The sequence below is a fragment of the Sitophilus oryzae genome, unplaced genomic scaffold (assembly GCF_002938485.1).
Source record: "Sitophilus oryzae breed Bouriz unplaced genomic scaffold, Soryzae_2.0 scaffold_1449_pilon_pilon, whole genome shotgun sequence".
NCBI lineage: Eukaryota > Metazoa > Arthropoda > Insecta > Coleoptera > Curculionidae > Sitophilus > Sitophilus oryzae.
Genome location: NW_022146114.1, coordinates 1,284,417 through 1,303,996, shown reverse-complemented (window position 1 = coordinate 1,303,996; position 19,580 = coordinate 1,284,417). Strand labels below are relative to the sequence as shown.

Below are 19,580 nucleotides of genomic sequence, written 5' to 3'. Positions count from 1 at the left end.
TCTTTTCAAAGAATTTCTGAACTAACGTCGATATTTGGATGAGAATTGGTATACAAGGTGTTCTTTAGTGACATGCTAATATTTAAGGGCGTGATTCTTGGACCTATTCTAAGAGAAAAACTTCATATGAATGTATGTCCTAAACATCTTAATTTCTGAGATACAGGGTGGTAAATTTTTGTAAAAAAAACTTTTTTCATAATAACTGATTTTATTACAGATATCTTTATGAAAGTTGATACACGTTTTCTATGCATCAAAATACCTTTTTTGTACAAAGAATTTTATTTATTTCAGTCAGTGCCGTCCATACGGGTTTTAAATTGAATATTTTCGGAGAAAAAAGTGGTACAAGTATCTCCATTCATTTCTAAATATTTTTTCTCTTGATTTTTTCGCCCGACGCATAGTTTTTCCTTAAAAAATTAAAGTCAGTTTATTTCAGGCTCAAATCGCTGAAAATATGATGCGGTGACTTTTGTGTGGAAATCATTTCTGCATCGGTTGGAAGGAAATTAAGAAATGAAACAATTTTTTTTGTATATCAAAATTGTGCTTCTTTAAAATAAGCATTTTGATGCATGGAAGACGTGTATCAAATATACCGTCAGAGATAATTTGAGAAAAAAACTAGAAAATTTTACCACCCTGCATCTAAAAAGTTATATGTCTATGTTAAAGCAAGATGTTTAGGACATATTATGAAGTTTTTTTCTTAGAAGAGGTCAAAGAATCACCTGCTTAAATATTAGCATGTCGTTAAGGAACATAATAGTTGTTTTTTCATATGATAAATTTGATTTCGATATCAATATGACTGCTACTTGAAACTTGAACTTCCATACTAGAACTGTTTTGAAAAGTAATAACGTTTCGTCAGTAACTAACACTATTAAGTGAAAAAATACACATTTCCGCTATTTTTAAGTAAAAAGATCTTTTGGTAAAATCCCTACAAGTAATGGTTCTTAAAATATTTGGAATCGAATCTATACATGTCATATTGACACCAAAATGAAATTTTTCATGTCAAAAACACACAGACACCAATTTTCATCCAAATAGCGTTATAGCGAATTAGTCCAGAAATTATTTGAAGAAAAAAATCGGAATAAAAATGAAACTTCCATATCCTGTATCTCGGTGAAGAAGCATTTTAGGACATGAGTTTATACGAACTTTATTACTTATTTTTATCTGCAAAATATGCAGCTGAAATTTCCAAAATAAAATTTGGACCACACTGTATACTAATTATTCATATTATACAGGGTGAGTTTCCTACGATGTTCTCTATGGGTATCTCGGAAACTGTTGGAGATAGAGGGTCGGTTAAATGGGGAAAGAATTGCAGTTTTCTGGGGTCATAAATATGCGATAGATTTTTGAAAAAGTTCATGGCTTACTAGATATTTCGAAAAAAAACAATGATTTCTAACTTAAAAATTGTCAGAAATTCCATTATAATCAATTTTAACAATTTATTTTAGATAAAAGTTGTAAGAACTTAAAAAAAACTAATATCACTACATACACTTTAAGTTATTTTAGCAAATGTTAAAAAAAAACGCCATTGTTTTGAGTACATAAAATGCATCTTTGTAATACTGAATTACAAGCTTTTCCCACAGAACAGCCGGTCGACTTCAATAAACTTCTCCCGTACCGCCTCTTCGAGTGCCTCTCTTAGTTCATAAATTCTATTATAAACTTTGTTAAAAAAATCTAAAATGGATAGGTCAGGTGATCGAGGAGACCCATGCAATTGGTCCACCTCTTCTTATCTATGAGTTTGCATAATTATGAAATAAATAATTTTTAACATTTCTTTCATTATAAGGGGGAGTGTCATAATGAAAGTCATGTTGAAACCACTCTATTGATGCGCGAGTATCTAAATTTAACTTTTCTAAAAAATGTAAATAACGTTCATTGGTCAACATGTCCTTGGAAATGTATGGCCAACAAAAATTGAACCAATAATCCTACACGCTTTTCTTTATTTAAAAAATTCATATTTACAATTTTTGTTTATTTTAATTTACAAAGTTTGGATGTGACAGTTTCACATTACTGAGAGCAACGCCGATTGAACTTGTTCTCATGGCTAACTAAGTGAAATTGTTTAAAAATGATAAGAATTGGCTACAACTCAGTAATTTTTGGAAAGAAACATATTATAGCTTATATCGCTGAAAAGCTTAAAAAATGCCGCTTTTTATGAAGTCATGGCCAACTATGGTTTCCAAAATTTTAAAAATGACAGGCTTTAGAAAAAATCGTAGAACACAAACTTATTAGGGATGTAATTATCTACAACTTTTATCTGAAAACTTTTTGTCTAAAGTAGATTATAATGGAATTAGGGACAATTTTTAAAATAGCCGAAATTTGTTTTTTTCGAAATATCTAGTAAGCCATGAACTTTTCCAAAAATCTGAAAAGCGCATGTTTATGACCCCACGAAACTGCAATTCTTTCCTCATTTAACTGACTCTCTATCTCCAGTAGTTTCCGAGATACCCATAGAGAACATCGTAGGAAACTCACCCTGTATAAGGTTGACTCTACCTATATACCCAAAAATCCTCGTAAGTTAATGTTCAGTTGATCTTCTAAGAGATAAGATGAGGCCATTTTTGGAAGATCATTATTTTTTCAGTTGCTACGCTTAATTAAATCAGTGAAGATAAATAAAATAATGAAATAACAAGATACGTTTTTCGTCATAAGCAATTCCGACAATAGACTAAACACACCTAATTGTGAATTTTGAATATAATCATATCTGAAATTTTTGGAAACAAAGCAAACTTCCAAGCTTTTCATGAACTGATTTAAGAGATATACTCGTTCATTTCATAGCATTAAATATTTGCAACCTTAATTTAACCTCAATTGAACTTTAACTTACAACATTATAAACTAAATCAAATTACAAAAAAAAACCATAGAAAGAAATCGACTAAATCAATTACAAAGTATAGAATATACATAAGAATTATTGACCTGAACCCATATAGTATGTGAAATAAATATTGGCGTGTGGAAGAATAAATATTAACTTACTTTAGGAAGCTTTTCTGGATCGCCTGGATGTCGCGGTATTAGTTTTTGGAGTCGTTGGAATCCGTAATCGATTGTTGGTTCGTTTAGTGCTAAAAAGAAAGCAACGCTATTAATATATTCTAACTTCCTGGTAAATATTTATTTTCATCTTCAATCAATATCTAAATAATTATACATTGATTAGTATATTAGACTACAGAATATACAACTGCTGACAATTAAAGGGGGGCTGCAATAACCAGGCAGCTCCATTTTAATACATTTGTGGGAAATCCAAAAAGAGCTGCTCGGTTCTTACTGCAAACCCAGAGCAAGGCAGCTCTAACGAACGTTGCCTTTTATGTACTGTTATATTGAGAGAACTGATTGTTGCGGGAAACGATCGGCCAGTTGTTGAGTTGCCTGGAGGTCCAAGTGGAGCTGCCTGGTTATTGCAGCCACCCCTTCAATTAGTCTCCGTTGGATTAATGCAGCAGTGTTTACAAAAAATAACTATTTTATTTTGTAGATTTTCTTATAGTTGCGAAATTCCATCGGATAATTTGGAGATAACGTAGTATCCATGTTTCATCAAATCATTTAGATTGGATGATGTGACATCTGACGGTCTTTCTGGCGAGGAGCAAGGGGAAAGAGACCACCTACCTGCTGAGCCTTATCCAGGGTAAGAAATTCAATGTAAGGACATCGAGTTGGCGAGTCATCAACTAGAGGGAGGAGGGTCATGGTCAGGTCCTCACAATAGAAATTGACCTCAAATCCAAGGAGTCAATAGAGATAGAGGGACACATCCTCTATTATAGATACGGGACAACACCGGTATCAGGTCTAAGGAAAGACCAAGTTAAAGAGGTGGAGAAAATGGAGACAGATCCCCCAGCCTCCACCTCACGGGTTCCTCAGCCGGAGGCAAGCTCCTCGACTGTGAAGGGCGGCACGGACGGCCAAACTCCAACGGTGGAAGGGTGTATACCCTCGGAGGAAGAACTGTTGTCAGAGGAGGATGGGAAATACCATGTCCCCTCTACAACAGGGGTATGATGGGTTATAGTCTGTGTGATGATTCAAGGAAGGGGGGCACAATAGATCTTTAAAGTCGCAGTGATTAACCCCCTCTTACTCATTCTATATTCTACATAGCACATCTTGTAGGTTACTAATAACAAGTTATGTTTCTTTCCAAACTTTAAAAAACACACTTATTAAACTGGAATTATTACTAACTATATTCGAGGAAGTATTTTTATACTTACAAACATAAACAAATCGTCCAGGGGCACCTTTACAAAACTGCTTCGATTTGTACGATAACGTTACTTCTACAACACCAGGTATGTGTCTGGGTGGAGTTTGTACTCTAATTGCATGGGGCGTGATAAGCTAAAACAAAAAGAAGAGTTTCTTCAGTAATTGAGCTACAGTTCCAAAAAATGAGAATTCTTCAATTATTGACTTTTTGAAAAACATTTTATATGAACACACTTCAACCTAAGCCCAGTAACTGAATGAAACAAGCTTATGTTTCATGGTATAGAAATAAAATATTGTTTACATTAGAGATATTTAAAAACAATTTTGGTATTGTATTATTTATTTACTTTTTTTTAAGTTTCACACAAATCACATAATAGAGCATATAGGCTACACAGGATGTTTCAAAAAACATGTGCCATCTCTCGTGGAATGATTCCTCACGTAAAAATAAGTTTATTTTTCATAACATCGTAGGTTCCCATTCTGCTTTCTTTCGTAGCTACAGTTCTTCCAAGTGCTTTTAGCGATTCCAATGAAATTTTGAAGGTAAAAGTTACTCTAAGTGCGACATATTTTAATGTTACATATTCACCAGGGACGTGCATGGGTTATAACTAGAATGTTTTTTTAGAAAGACATGTGTGCTACTGACGTTTTTTCCTTGTTAGCAAAATTGTGTAGGCTGTTTAATGCCGATTAAAAGTTATATCTTGATTTTTTGCCGATTTCGATCTCCTCGATGGGATCACAATTTTATTAATTTGCGTTAATCCAAGTTTAATACAACCTTTCATTTTTTTTAATATAATTAACTAGCCATAGTGTTAAATAAATATTTAACCTCATCAAAGAATATCAAAAAGGTCCTATAAACATGGATAATAGTTTTAAAGTTACAAAATGTTAAAACTTCTAAAAAGGTCTTTTGTAATTAATTTAAATACAATTATTTCCTTTTTAGTATTTGCTGTAGGTAGCATTGAATATCAGTGTAATAAATTTTAATAAAAACTAATAATAAATCAGACTATATAAAGAATTTATTAATTTTATTTTTTTAATATACAATATTTAATTGTGATTAATAAAATTGCTTTTATCTCATTGAGGAGATCGAAATCGGTAAATTATCGAGGTACAACTTTTAATTAGTATTAAATGGCCTACACAATGTTGCTAACAAGAGAAAAATAAATCAGTGGCGCACATGTTTTTTTCAAAAAATGTTCCAGTGATATAACCCATATGAACGTCCTTGGTAAATGTAGATACTTTTTAGCATTAAAATATGTCGCACTTGTAGTGACTTTTACCCTCAAACATGATACCTACATTTCATTCAAATCGCTAAAAGTACTTGGAAGAAAATTATAATAAATCGATAAAAAAATGAAGATTTTAACCCTCTTCAAAACTACGAAACAAAGCAGAATCGGACCTCCATTGATAAGAAAAATGAGTCGCATTTTTGCGTGAGGGATCTCCTCACTAGACATGGCACATGTTTTTTGAAACATCCTATACAAGATGAGTCTTAAATAATTGCAAATATTTTTAGGGGTATTAATCGAAATATAGATCCCAGAAACATGAGGTTTATTTTGCGAAAAAAAAATCCAGAAAATATCCAGTGGTTCTCAAAATTTTAGAAAAAAAATCATCGTTTTTACAAATTTTCAAAGTAAAATAACTCGGTTATTTTGAATTTATTTGAAAAACGGTAAAGTGAAAATGTGTTTCTTTTATCGAGATCTACCAATCCTGAAAAAATTAGCACTTATTCAAGACTTGCCCTTGTATATAGGCTAGAAACTTTGATTTTCGAAAATTAAAAATTCTTAAATTGACTTACTTCGCTCCAAACTAGCATTGTTCCAAAAACGACTTGTAGACCGTCGAAGAAATTGTCTCCAACGATGATGACCGTCGATCCTCCAGCTGTCCATCCTTCACTGGGGCTGATAGCTTTTATACAGGGCGTTGCGACTGGCAGGGGTGGGTAGAGCCCTGGAAATTGACCTGCTTCTATGAAGAACACTATCGGGACAATTCGTCATGATAGAAACTCGGTATCACTTTAGGTGTATATTTGGTACGTGTGTGATCGAATTTTGTCTTTTTTAACAGTTAAAATATGATCCCATTAAATAAAGTCCACAATTTTTTTTAAAGTAAGAATTTTGTGTACTCTACTTTTAAGGAAACTTTTGTTTTCAAGTACTAGATATACGTCAACTATACGTGAGAATTCGACAAGTAATAATTGTAACAATATATTTACTAGAGCCTATTCAAGACAATATGCAAATATACCATTTATGAAATTTAAATTTACACAGCATTGTTTACTTTATATTGGTCCAAAATCATATACTATATAACCAAAACTGTATAACCTTTTACCTGTTGATATGTGGACAATGATGCGGTTTAAATGTTTAATAAAAAAATGGATAATATCAAACCATTCCTATCACACTATTATCTAAATACCAAAATATTTATTAGTGACTCTCTGGTGTCCGTGCCTGAGAAGATAGGAAGTATTTATTTATCTTGTAATATGTAAGTAGCTATTTTCTTTTTATTTTTGATTATACATGGTGGGCTTATTATGTAACTGCTAGAGTTTAGTGTAAGCAACAAATTTTCTACTTTCATTAATGATTATTATTCCCACGCACAAGCTCTCAAGCTTATGTGGGATATTTTTGAAAAAATGTTTATAGTTAATAATAATTGTACATATTTCTAAATAAATAAATAATAATTGTACATATTTATAAATAATTTATTGACAGTGATTCTTTAGTTTTATACATATATATTTTTTAAGTTGTTTCTTGGGTCTGGTGGCTATGGTTAGATTAAAACAATAGTTTTTCGACGACGTTTCGCATTTATTGTGTCATGTCTCTTCAGGATTTTTTCTGGCCTTTCCTAAGTCTTGGAGTGTTTAATACCGTTTCTATACTGAGACTTATAAATAAATACATATCGGACCAAGTTTGTCATGTCATTTTTTAAAAAACCACCACTGCGTCTTTCTATCCCCTTACGCTCTGCTTGATATGCGTAACCAAAATATAAGAGTCTTAAACCAAAGTTTCCTATTAACCGAATGCCAAAAAAGAAAAAAAAACAAGAAAACCTTCGACGTCGGGTACATCGGACTGTGTCCGACGTTGTTTTAAGGGTAAAAACCCCCTAAAAATCCGTCATTCAATCTTTCCAGCCTCTGCTTGGTATGCGTATCGTCGCCCCACCTCTCGGAACTTTGCGAAATTGGCTTCCGATCCGGTTCAGCGGAGGACGGAAACGGAACTGCGGAACTGTTCCCGTTGTAGCTCTCCACTTTATTTCTTTTCGCTCTCTCGCTCACTCTTCCGCTCGCGTGTGCTCTCGCGGCGCGGCGACTAAATCTTCTTTCTTTTTCACTTTCCCTTCTTCTTATTCTCCTTCGTCTTAGGACCTTTATTAAACTCCAGAAGCAGTGGCGTTCGTGTCAACAAACAAATAAAATAGATAATCAACTAAACTGTATAAAAGCTAATGTGCTAAGTTATACAGAAGGCGCTCGAATTCAACTGGATTAATATATATTTAGTCATTATATTTTTGTTTAATATTTTAGACTCATCACGCCAGCTATATTTTAAAATGCTGTTATGCAAATGATTAGCAGAATGTGTAGTATGAAACATCTCCTTCCTCAACTACTCCTCCAATCCACTCATCTACTCCTGGATATAGGTATCTACTATCCGTCCTACTATCCTTTTCCTAGTTTTATGAAGTATTTAACTATCGTTTACCTGCTACTTCCCTAATGTCGCCCACCCATGGTTTTTGTGGAAGTCCGACACTTTTTTGTCAGGAGATAGATTAGATTAGATTCCTAGAGGTCGCTTTTGGCCTGATCCACTGCGACCTTTTCAGATCTATTGTGGTCGTCTTCTGATCCTTAGGTTATATTCTCCAATCCTATCCTTTTCACAAAGTTTAGCAACTTGGAGACTGAACCCTCTATATAGCTCCGTGGCAATGACCTATCCACTATTGCCGAGAACCGCACATTTGCCAGGCTGTCGCACCGACATAAAATGTGTTCTGTCGTGTTTTCTTCAGATTGGCAGAACCTATACATAGCTTCGTTCGTCAATCGCATTAGCTTTAGATGCCTATTCAGCTTAAAATGCGCTGTTAGTAGACCAACTACAGCTTTGACTCTCTATCCTTGCTTATCAGCAATGAATGTTCTACAATGAACTTTTCGCCTGTCTCTGCCCTGGTGAGTTTCTCCACCATTCCAGAGATTTGTTGGCCACCCATCGTTCTGCAGCCATTCTCGTGACCGCCTTTGTAATGCCGCAGAAGGGTTCTGGGCGTATGAATGGCATTGATGAGCCTTGCTTGGCTCTTTCATCTGCCTTTTCGTTACACTTATGACCCTCGTGTCCTGGTACCCAGGCCAACGTAACAACGTGCTATGCTCACCGAAAGTATTTAGAGTACGCAACAGTCCCACACTAGTCTAGAATTGACCTCTGCGGAACCGAGTGCCTTTAGCGCTGCTTGACTGTCCGTGAAGATGGCCACAGAACGATTTATTCTTTGTTGCCTTATTATTTCTTCTACGCAATAGTGGATTGCCATTACTTCTGCCTGAAAAATTGTGACATCCTTAGATTACGTGGAAAGATCTTCTTTCTGCCCTACTATTTCAGAATCTTATGCCATTTCAGCTTCTATACCAGGTTGCTTCAGCGCGTTGAATGGGTACACCTTTACTCCAGTCTTCCCTTCCTGGTATGGTTATATTAAATTTGTTGTTGAAGCTATACCTTGCAGCTGTTGCGTCAAGCGGTAATCCCAATACCTTGTCTGCTTTTAGCTCTTCGATTAGCTTCTGGTTAGAATGTAGAATGTTTAGGAGGGGACTTAATCACCGCGACCTTATAGATCTATTGTGTGTTCCCCTTTCTTGAGTTATAACGAGTTATAACTCATCGTACAGTCTCAGGGCTTTAAGAAAAGCCAGTATCTGAGACGGCTCCACAGAGGCCAGCTCTCCATCCTCGACATCAGACGTACCAAGGTTCATGGCACGAATGGTCGTCGTCTCGGCGCACTCAGTGATAAGGTGATCTGGTATTTCCCCGTTTTCCCCACAAAATCTGCATTCGCTGTTGTTTCTCAGTTTCAGTTTACTGAGGTGTTCGTTGAGGAGACAGTGTCCTGTTAGAAACCCCGTGACAATCCGAAGATTGTTTTTACTTAAATCAAGGAAAACCTTTGATTTTTCTCGGTCATAAGTTCTAAGGAACTTTTTCGAGTGTCTTAGACCGTTGGAGGACACCCATTCCAAGTTACGGATGGAGTCTTCCAGATTCTTCAGTTCCGCTTTCAGTTGGTTCCCGTTTGGAAAACAGAACGGTTCTGGTCCAGTTAGTGGAGTGTTCGCTCCTTTTCTAGCTAGATCATTTGCTTTTTCATTGCCTTCTATCCCTTGGTGAGCAGGCACCCAGAGTAAGAGGACTTTATTTTCTTTACCTAATTTGTTGAGCTTCTCTAGGCATTCTTTGACCAACATCGAATTGATGGTTACTGAGTTGATCGCGTTAAGTGCTGCTTGACTATCGGATAGGATGGCAATTTCCTGTTTTCGATAGTTCCTATCTAAGATAAATTGTACGCATCTTTCGATAGCGCAAATTTCAGCCTGAAGGATACTGGGGTAGGTGCCCATTGGTTCGGAGTATTCAGTTTTCGGCCCAAATACTCCTATCCCTGTCCCTGCTTTGGTTTTGGAGGCATCAGTATACCACGTAATGGTATGGTCTTTTATATGCTGAGTAAGCGTTTCTTTCTTCCAATCCTTTTTATTACTCAATACTACAGTGAGGTGTTTCTCAAAGTTGTAAATTATTGGTATGTCATCCACTGGGAGTTGGAGAAGTGGAATTTTCTTTTTGAGGGTGTTCCAAGCCCCTGACCTGAATATTCTCCCAGTACTGTTTCCGTCAGTAACCATTCTAATCATTGTCGCATTGGCATAACTACCGACGACAATGTGCAGTGGTGTTAGGTCTAGAATGACCTCCATTGCTGCTGTTGGACATGTTCTCATGGCACCTGTGATGCAGATACATGCCAGTTTCTGTACTTTGCACAGGTTTTGCCTTGCTGTACGTTGCTCTAGTTTTGTATACCAAGCAACTGCTCCATAAGTAATCATGGGTCTTACTATCATGGTATACATCCAGCGCAAAATGTTAGGGGCGCAGCCCCACCTATTTCCCGCCAGTCTTCTGCATATCATGAGAGCCTTTGTGGCTTTGCTGGTAATGTTTTTAATATGCCTGTTCCAGAGAAGTTTACTATCCAGGGTTATTCCCAGATATTTCACTTCCTGTGATGGCAGTATTTCCTTTCCATCTAGATGGATTCTCGTCAAGTTTTTCAAACTTCGCTTTCTGGTGAATGGCACTACTGCGGTTTTATCTGAGTTAATACTCAGCCCGACAGTCCTGCACCATCTCTCAGCGATGCGGAGTCCTCTTTGGATAATATCACACAGGGTGCCTCCATGTTTCCCCCGTGCAATGATGACTATGTCATCTGCGTACCCTATGCAGTGTATTCCCGTTAGAGTTAATTCTTCCAGTAGTTCATCCACTACCAAGCTCCACAGTAGGGGGGAGGTCACTCCACCTCTAGCTTCTGGTTAACAGCACTATGCGTCTGGCTTATGTGCTGCTGACCGTGAATTAACCTGTGCATAACAGATCTGGCTTCGCCTTGTATGAAAATATGTAATGATGGTAAGTTCAACAAGACGTCCATCGCATTTGTGGGAGCGGATTTTATGGCCCCCGTTACACACAGGCACGCAAGCCTTTGTGTGGAATTTAACAGTCTTATTGCACCCACTTGCGATGTACCGTATGATCGAATAAAAACGGCGTCAGCAATGGCTATGAAATGAAGATCGCTATCATTTTATATGTAAATTTATATGGGAAATGTCATCGATCGTCATTTCTAAGCCAACTGGACGCCGTTTTTATTCGATCATACGGTATTTGTCCACCATGTACCCCATATTCCAGTACCCGTTATTTTCCGTCTTCCCGGAATACTCGTCTTCCAGTACTAGAAGACACTACCAATACCCAAAAATTAACATATATTTTGAATTTTTGTGTTGGTATTGTCTTGGTTTCACAGTGTTGAGTTTCCAATCGTGCAGAACATATTATTTGTTAAGAATATTTTTTGGAATGTTGAACATAGATCTAAAAAGTTCAGTCTGAAACTTTTCTAGTATTTCTATGATAATCTTACTTGCTGTTCGCCGGATTTCTATCATATGTCGAAACTGGCTTTATGTAGTTTTTAAATTGGTATTTTAATTTAATTTCTTAACTCAGACTTTTTACCAATAAGCTAATACATAGATCGAAGCTTTGCTTGAGTTTTTTTTATAGCTGCAGATATGTTTCTGCGAGGTTAACCACCTATCCAGATACATACCTACATACTTAGTGGTAACGTCGTGTATCTGCTCCGATGAGTGTGAACAGTGTGAAGTCTCCGTTCGCACAGAACGGAATACAATTCAATTGCCAGCATAATAGCAGCGTTTCCGCATATTAGATGTAATACATACATTTAATACATAAATATTAGACATTATAATAAGCAACCTTAAAAAAAAATGTCCCAATAAAAGTTACGAATTTCCATTCCAACATAGATATAAAAAATAGTATAGAAATATAACTAGATTTAAAGTAGGTATTTGAAAATATAGAAACATCAATTGAGGAAGGCACGCCACTGTAGGGTTTTCTGATTTCTCTTCTCGTTGCTTCTATATTAGTCTCAACTCGTGGAACAAACGTTTCCGCCTGCTAATATCTCACTTTGCGCTAGTTTATCTGTTGTATCTTAATTTCTCCATTTTCCCCCTTTCGCCTTTCGGTGTAAAGAGGCGTCACAATTTTGTTTTCGTCCGTTTTCGGAATTGGAAAGTCCGCTGAAAATCCCTTTGTATTCTTTGTTACACAAAACTAGTCTTAGAGATGTATTACAAGGAATTATTGTCAAATATTATAAATTAGTTTAATTTTGATTTTACTGGACTTATATACTTACTGCTAAGTATGCATTTTAAAACATATTTTCTAATATAATTGAAGTTTGAATATTTTATCGAAGTATTTCTGGAACTAACCAACATAGATAAAAGAAATAAGTTTAACTTGGAAAGTGCCCATAAGGACAATGTAAATATTATTTTTTAAAATATATTTTCTAATATAATTGAAGTTTGAATATTTTATCGAAGTATTTCTGGAACTAACAACATAGATAAAAGAAATAAGTTTAACTTGGAAAGTGCCCATAAGGACAATGTAAACATTATTTTTTAAAATATATTTTCTAATATAATTGAAGTTTGAATATTTTATCGAAGTATTTCTGGAACTAACAACATAGATAAAAGAAATAAGTTTAACTTGGAAAGTGCCCATACGGACAATGTAAATATTATTTGGCGCTATTCTTCAAACGGACGCTCTCCAAAGCTTTTGGTAATTTCTAAGCGGTTCGGCTTTTTCCGGAATTATGTCGCCAAATATTATTTATTCAAATTTATTATTATTTTCTTTTAATTTTTTAAATAAAAGACAGTGTATGCATATAAGAAACTTTAATTTATATAGGAACATGTATGAAATACCTATGAAACATTGGAAACCGACGTTATGCCACGATCCACGATGGTTTTTGCAGTTCATAGTTCGCACAGCTTTTTAAGTTTTCAGTGCCACTTTTTCGCAATTATCACGGGTTTGAGTAAATATAATTTAAATTAAACTCACAAGATAGTAATAATTACTTTGAAAATGAACGTTTTAAACACATTTTCGTTTTTTTTTCAATGAGGGCCGTTTAAATTTTATAAGAACAACTAAAATGTGCTATATGTAGATTTTTGTTTTTGTTTGTGTTTCTTATTTTTTTTTAGTTTAGTCATAGTCTAGGAAATTCATTAATAGCAACAGTATAATATGTATTGGGTTATTTTATTTATTTATTTTTTTTTGTTACGCATTAAATTAGAATATCAAACAAAGGTCAAATACACAGGTCAGAATTATTCGTGCAGGGACGGATAAGCCCACGAGCAAGGAAACTTTTGTGGGGAAATGTTTGTTTCTATACGATTATTTTGTCCTTAATGTTTAAAGCATTTGTTACGATTGTCATACAGAAATAAACTAGTATTATTATTATTATTATTAAATGATTATTTGTTTATTAAATGATTAATTTATTTTATTATTGATTGATAATGGACATATCAATTGATTATTGTGCCCTACCCACCAACAACCAAAATTACATAAAATCTAGTTAAATATCGACATGGTAGCTTGCTAGAATAAAAGGAGTTATAAAAATATTCACTCTACAAAATATTTTGATCAAGATTATTTGTATAACCTAAAGTTTTTGAATAAAGGTACTTTATAAGGACAATTCATATATTTTTAACTAGTTGCTTATGAATCTTTTAAAAATACAATATCGAACATCTTTATCATAGTAGGTTGTGAATGCTGGAAAACCAAGTTTTCTCACTGACTTTTTAGATAAATGACCGCTGGCAAATTTTCGAGAAAAAAAATGCTGTAGAGACCCTTTCGCATATCAAACGCGGAGTAACAGAGACGGCGAGATAGAGAAGAAAGAAGATTTGCCAAAATCCTCTTATCCTGATTGCTCCTGTCTTTTTTGCTGATATCTTTATGCATACAAATGACTAGATTTTTTCATGTTTTACCGTGCACTGTCGCCTCAGGAAGCGTAATGTTATTTTTGAACTATAAATCCAGATTTTCTTTATCTAAATCGTCTGTTTCTGTCGTTTGTCATATACGTTATTACATCGTTTCGTTTTATAGGGATTATACGTAATAAAAACAACCGTATACCATAAACGTTAACTATTTGGTTATTAAAACGCGTAATTCTGTAATTTCTACAAAGTGGGCGAATGTACTTTTACACTTAATTTAATAATTAATTAATTGATAATTGAATTGACTGAATAATACGTATTATTTTCTAAGCGGATTTAGAATAAAATATCCATAATGTCTTAATACACTATATCGGCAAGCGACAGTATTCTGTCAGTGCGAAGTATTTATTACATAACCACTTAATACGATAATATAGTACATTCGCTTGGGAATATACTTGCTCTTTATTCTTGATCCAGTACATTTTACTGTAATGTGAGCATAGTGACTGTACTCTTCCTACACACGAAAATCGGTACACAAAGACAGACTTTGGCTACCCGGTATATCCTTTTTTTTTTGGGTATATGACTGTAAATTTTGATTGATTGATTTTATTTCACTTTTAGAACTAAAAATGAACAACAAATCGCAAACAGCGTTTTTAGAATCGCAATCGCAACCTGCGCAACGCAACCTACGAAATTACGATTTTTACTGCGATTTTTTCTATTTGCGAGTTTCAATTTAGGCAACCAATATTACTATAGTTGCAATTTACGATTTTGCTGCGATTTGCGATTTCTTCTACTTACGAGTTTCAATTTAGGCAACCAATATTAGATACTATAGTTGCGATTTGCGATTTTGTTGCGATTGTGATTTTGTGAACTAGGACCGTGAGAACCTTCTATCTGCGAGTTTGAATTTTTGTATTTTTTTGTGTGAGGAGTTGCGATTTTGTTGCGAATGCAATTTTGTGGTACATTGCAGCATTTTACAGTAAACTGCGATTGATTTTTTGCTCTGATTTTATTTATTTATAGAGAAGGTATTATTTTTCTAGGGCCAGGATCATAATATAATATGATATATACCGGGTGTTTCTCAAGAATGGTTCGCCTCTATAAATTTTTTATTTTTTCTGATAAAAAACGAGATTTGGTATGTAAGCATATGACATAAATAAGGATTGATTGATGTATTCAATTCGTTTAGATCACTTACTGTTTCACCGGAAATTACTAAAACTTTTGATTTTTGACGGCACCCTCGGTATTTTTTTACTTTCTACGATATAAAATGACACTTTGAATAGAATGCCTAATATAATATTTAAATATTAAAATCGCAATATCGCAGGTTACAGTCGCAGCGATTTAAAAACGCAATCGCAGTTTTGCTCATCTCTATTTAGACCTCTTTCAAATATGTAAAATAACAAATTATTTATGCATTTTCAAACAAAAAAATATTCAGATATTCGCCCAAATTATAAGAAAATAGGTTATAATACTTAGTCTCCTACTTAGTATATACAGAGTGAGTAAAAGCTTGATATAGCCTTGTAAATATAGCCTTTATATATAATTTTATGTTTTGTGACGAACTTTCTGTTCCCAGAATCGTTATTTTTAAGCAATTTTCGATTTTTTTAAAAAAAAGTAATTTTTTATCCTTCGCCCCAAATTGCAAAATAACTATGAAATACTGAAAAAATTCAAAGAAAAAAATTATACCAAAAATTAATTTTTAAATAAATTATGTTTGGAACTCCTCAACTCAAGTTCCGCACCCTTAGGTATAGCTTATTTTTAATAGTTCTTATAGCTCATTTTTTATAATATAGCATATTACTGATGTCCACTGGAGATCAGTAACATACTAAATATTATCTATAGAATAGAATTCCAACAAAAATTAGTGGAAAAATAGCATATTTAAATCTAGAAAAAAATGTAATCAAAAATATGGACAACAAATAACAACAACTGTCAAATCGATTGCTTGCAATTATTCCAGACCATTCGGCCAGTTAGTCCTCTACACCAAAAGATTGACAAAAAAAAACTCTCAATTCACTTCAGTTACTGTTAGGCAGAAAGAAGTTAGTCGGGTGAGCTAGTATAAACCTAAAGTTGAATAAAAACGAGTCTCATTTATTCCATTCAAAAAGTTATCGTTTTGGCTCACCCTGTATAAAGCTTGCAATATAGTGATTTTTTAATATAATTTTCTGTACCAATAACAAGTAAAAAGTGATAACAATTATTATTATCAATATATAAAATATTATAATAATTTCTGATATTTTAATTTTAATCTTTAATGTAATAATTTATAGTTCAAATAAAATATTATACTAAATACATTAAAAACATATTTATAATATATTATTTCATCATAATACAGTAATAAGTATTTAGTGTGATTTGTTCAACTGGCGATTTCTTAAGAAGCAGTACCAAATATACAACCTTGACTCTTCTACATGTTTCACTAACCAGTTCAACTTATTCTCAGATTTCCGCTAAATCAATTTATTTATTAAACATTGTACGTATATTTATTACTCTTAGTACATAATCAGGTTTTTTACCTTCTGTCGGGTCTAATCTTTTTGCTCTCCTTCCATGTTTGGAGTTGTTATGTACAAACATGTTGTCTGATATAGCCAATAAAGGTCCGTCCACTGCCACTTGTGTTGATATAACCACCTGAAATTAAAAATAAATATTAATACTGTAAATATGATTATAAGCGCAAAATATTCATGTAAATTATGAGATTTTTGATGCTTTTTCACAGCTTGTTCATAACCAGCTTGCCTACTTTCTACTTATGATAATTTGCAGAAAAAAACGCGTACTCTACATAGATATTCGCTTACTAGTTCAAGAAAATAAGCCTTCAAGTTTTGGTAAAAACTTGAATTTTTGATATAAGTTACCTTGAAAGATCTAAAAACGAATTGTGAAAGATTTTTTTTAAATTCACCCCCGAGAATCACTAGGAAAAAAAGTTGTAGAGCGTCCAATCTATACTAATACACTTAAGTGACTGACTCACTGATTAATCACGTTCCTGCTCAAACCACTGAACGTAAGAAGCCCAATTTTGGCATACAGGTTGATTCTAGGGTGTAGAGGTTCGATAAGAAGGGATTTTTCGAAATTCCAGTTCCAAGAGGGTGAAACCACCCCTCAAATATTACAATATTTTTTATTTAAAAAACGGTCAAGTTTCCGAAAAAACGCTTAAACCCGTATATTTTATTTTGTTTTTTTACATATTTTAAGATTTTTTGAAAATGTATACAGGGTGTTTCGAAAAATCCGGTCATTGATTAATCACGATCCTGCTTAAAGCGCTTGACGTAAAAAGCTGATTTTTGGAAAACGGATTGACTTTAAGGTGTAGAGGTTCGATAAGAAGGGATTTTTCGAAACTCGAATTCTAAGGGGGTGAAACCACCCCTCAAATATTAGAATATTTTTTTATTTAAAAACCGGTGAGTTTTTCGGAAAAACTCTTAAACACGTATATTTTATTTATATATGTTGTTTTACATATTTTAAGATTTTTTAAAAATCTATACAGGGTGTTTCATAAAATATGACCATTGAGTAATCACGATTCTGCTTAAACTACTTGACGTTTAAAGCTGATTTTTGGCAAACGGATTGACTGTGGGGTGTAGAGGTTCGATAAGGAGGGGTTTCTCGAATCTCAAATTTCAAGGGGGTGAAAATGTCCCTCCTCAAATATTACAATATTTTTTTATTTAAAAATCGGTTAGTCTTTCGGGAAAACGCTTCGACACGCATAATTTATTTTGTTTTTTTTTACATATTTTGAATTTTTTTAAAAAATCATACAGGGTGTTCCAAAAAGTTGGGTAATTGATTAACCACGATTCTGCTTAAACTGCTTGACGTAAAAAGCTTATTTTTGGCAAACAGATTTTAGGAAAGTCAAATTCCAACGATATGAAACTACCCCTCCAATATTACCAAGTTATTTAATAATATCACCATATTGTTTTTTCTCATGCTGACATAAATGTGAGAAAATTTTATCCAGTTTGTATGTTAATGGAAATTCTTGCTTTGCTTTATCATCACCATTACAAATAATTAATTCGACGCAAACGAAGTCGTTAGTACACGCTAGTTTTATATAAAAATGGTACTCTATACTTTTTTTGCTCAAATCAAAATTAAACAAAATAGGGTGGATAGAAACTAGGGAACAGCTTTTATTGAAACATTTTTTTCAAAGTCCTTACCATTTCTCTGAAATTTGGGAAAAAAACAATTTATTTATATTTTCATCCCTCCTAGGGGTGAATTTAAAAAAAATCTTAATTGTAATGTATAATTTTCCAAACATATTGAATAAAAATATTAATTATATGAATTTTTCAGCAACTTATTAATATTTTTTATATTATATACAGGGTGTTTCAAAACAAATGCGAAAAACTTCAGGGGGCGATTCCTTGTTCAAAATAAAGGGTAGTTTGCTTCATAAACGTTGGGTCAAAAGTCAACCATTAGGGAGATATCGCGGTACAAAGATGGCGGAAAAATAATGTTTTTATTTTTTATCTTGAAAACGAAAAGAGATAGTCTAATAAAATTTTATGGAAGCATTACTGTTATGAAAACACACTTTCTGGTAATTTTTCACTTTTTTAAAATGAGTGGAAGGGGTTGAAATAAACTACCTCTATCATTCTTGTTAACGAAATTTAAAGAAAAATCTTATCAAACACATGCAAAAAAATAATTTGGACAGTTTAGTTTGTTTAGAAACTTTTTTTATCTCTTGTATTTTTTGATAAAACTCACCGATTTGAAATTAAAAATAAAATGTAAAGCATTACATGTCAGGACAAAAAACATTTTCTGATAAAGAATCTAGTGGGCTGCTGTAATTTTTTAGGAAAAATCTAGTCGGCCGCTGTTACTTTTAGGATGTTCCTAATATTATTTTATTTGACATTACTCTACTGCAATACGTTATTATCTAGATGATTATTATTATCGTTATTATCACTAGATTCTTAATCTAAAAATGTTTTTTGTCCTGACATGTAATGCTTTACATTTTATTTTTTAATTTCAAATCGGTGAGTTTTATCAAAAAAACACAAGAGATAAAAAAGTTTCTAAACAAACTAGACTATCAAAATTAATTTTTTTGCATGTGTTTGATAAGATTTTTCTTTAAATTTTGTTAACAAGAATGATAGGGGTAGTTTAATTCAACCCCTTCCACTCATTTTAAAAAAGTGAAAAAATTACCAGAAAGTGTGTTTTCACAACAGTAATGCTTCCATAAAATTTCATTAGTCTATCTCTTTTTGTTTTCAATATAAAAAATAAAAACATTAATATTCCGCCATCTTTGTACCACGATATCTCCCTAATGTTT

General features: G+C 33.4%; 1 protein-coding gene across 1 annotated transcript in view; it reads right to left on the bottom strand.

Moving 5' to 3' along the window:
• LOC115877399 (transcription factor collier) overlaps nt 1–19,580 on the bottom strand; it is a 243,901-nt gene that overhangs the window by 17,400 nt on the left and 206,921 nt on the right. The window contains exons 9-12 of the mRNA XM_030893548.1: nt 16,741–16,858; nt 6,176–6,330; nt 4,323–4,449; nt 3,070–3,158 (exon numbers count right to left, since the gene is read on the bottom strand). Of these exons, the coding sequence (XP_030749408.1) occupies nt 3,070–3,158; nt 4,323–4,449; nt 6,176–6,330; nt 16,741–16,858 (489 nt within the window). The remainder of the gene's footprint in view (nt 1–3,069; nt 3,159–4,322; nt 4,450–6,175; nt 6,331–16,740; nt 16,859–19,580) is intronic.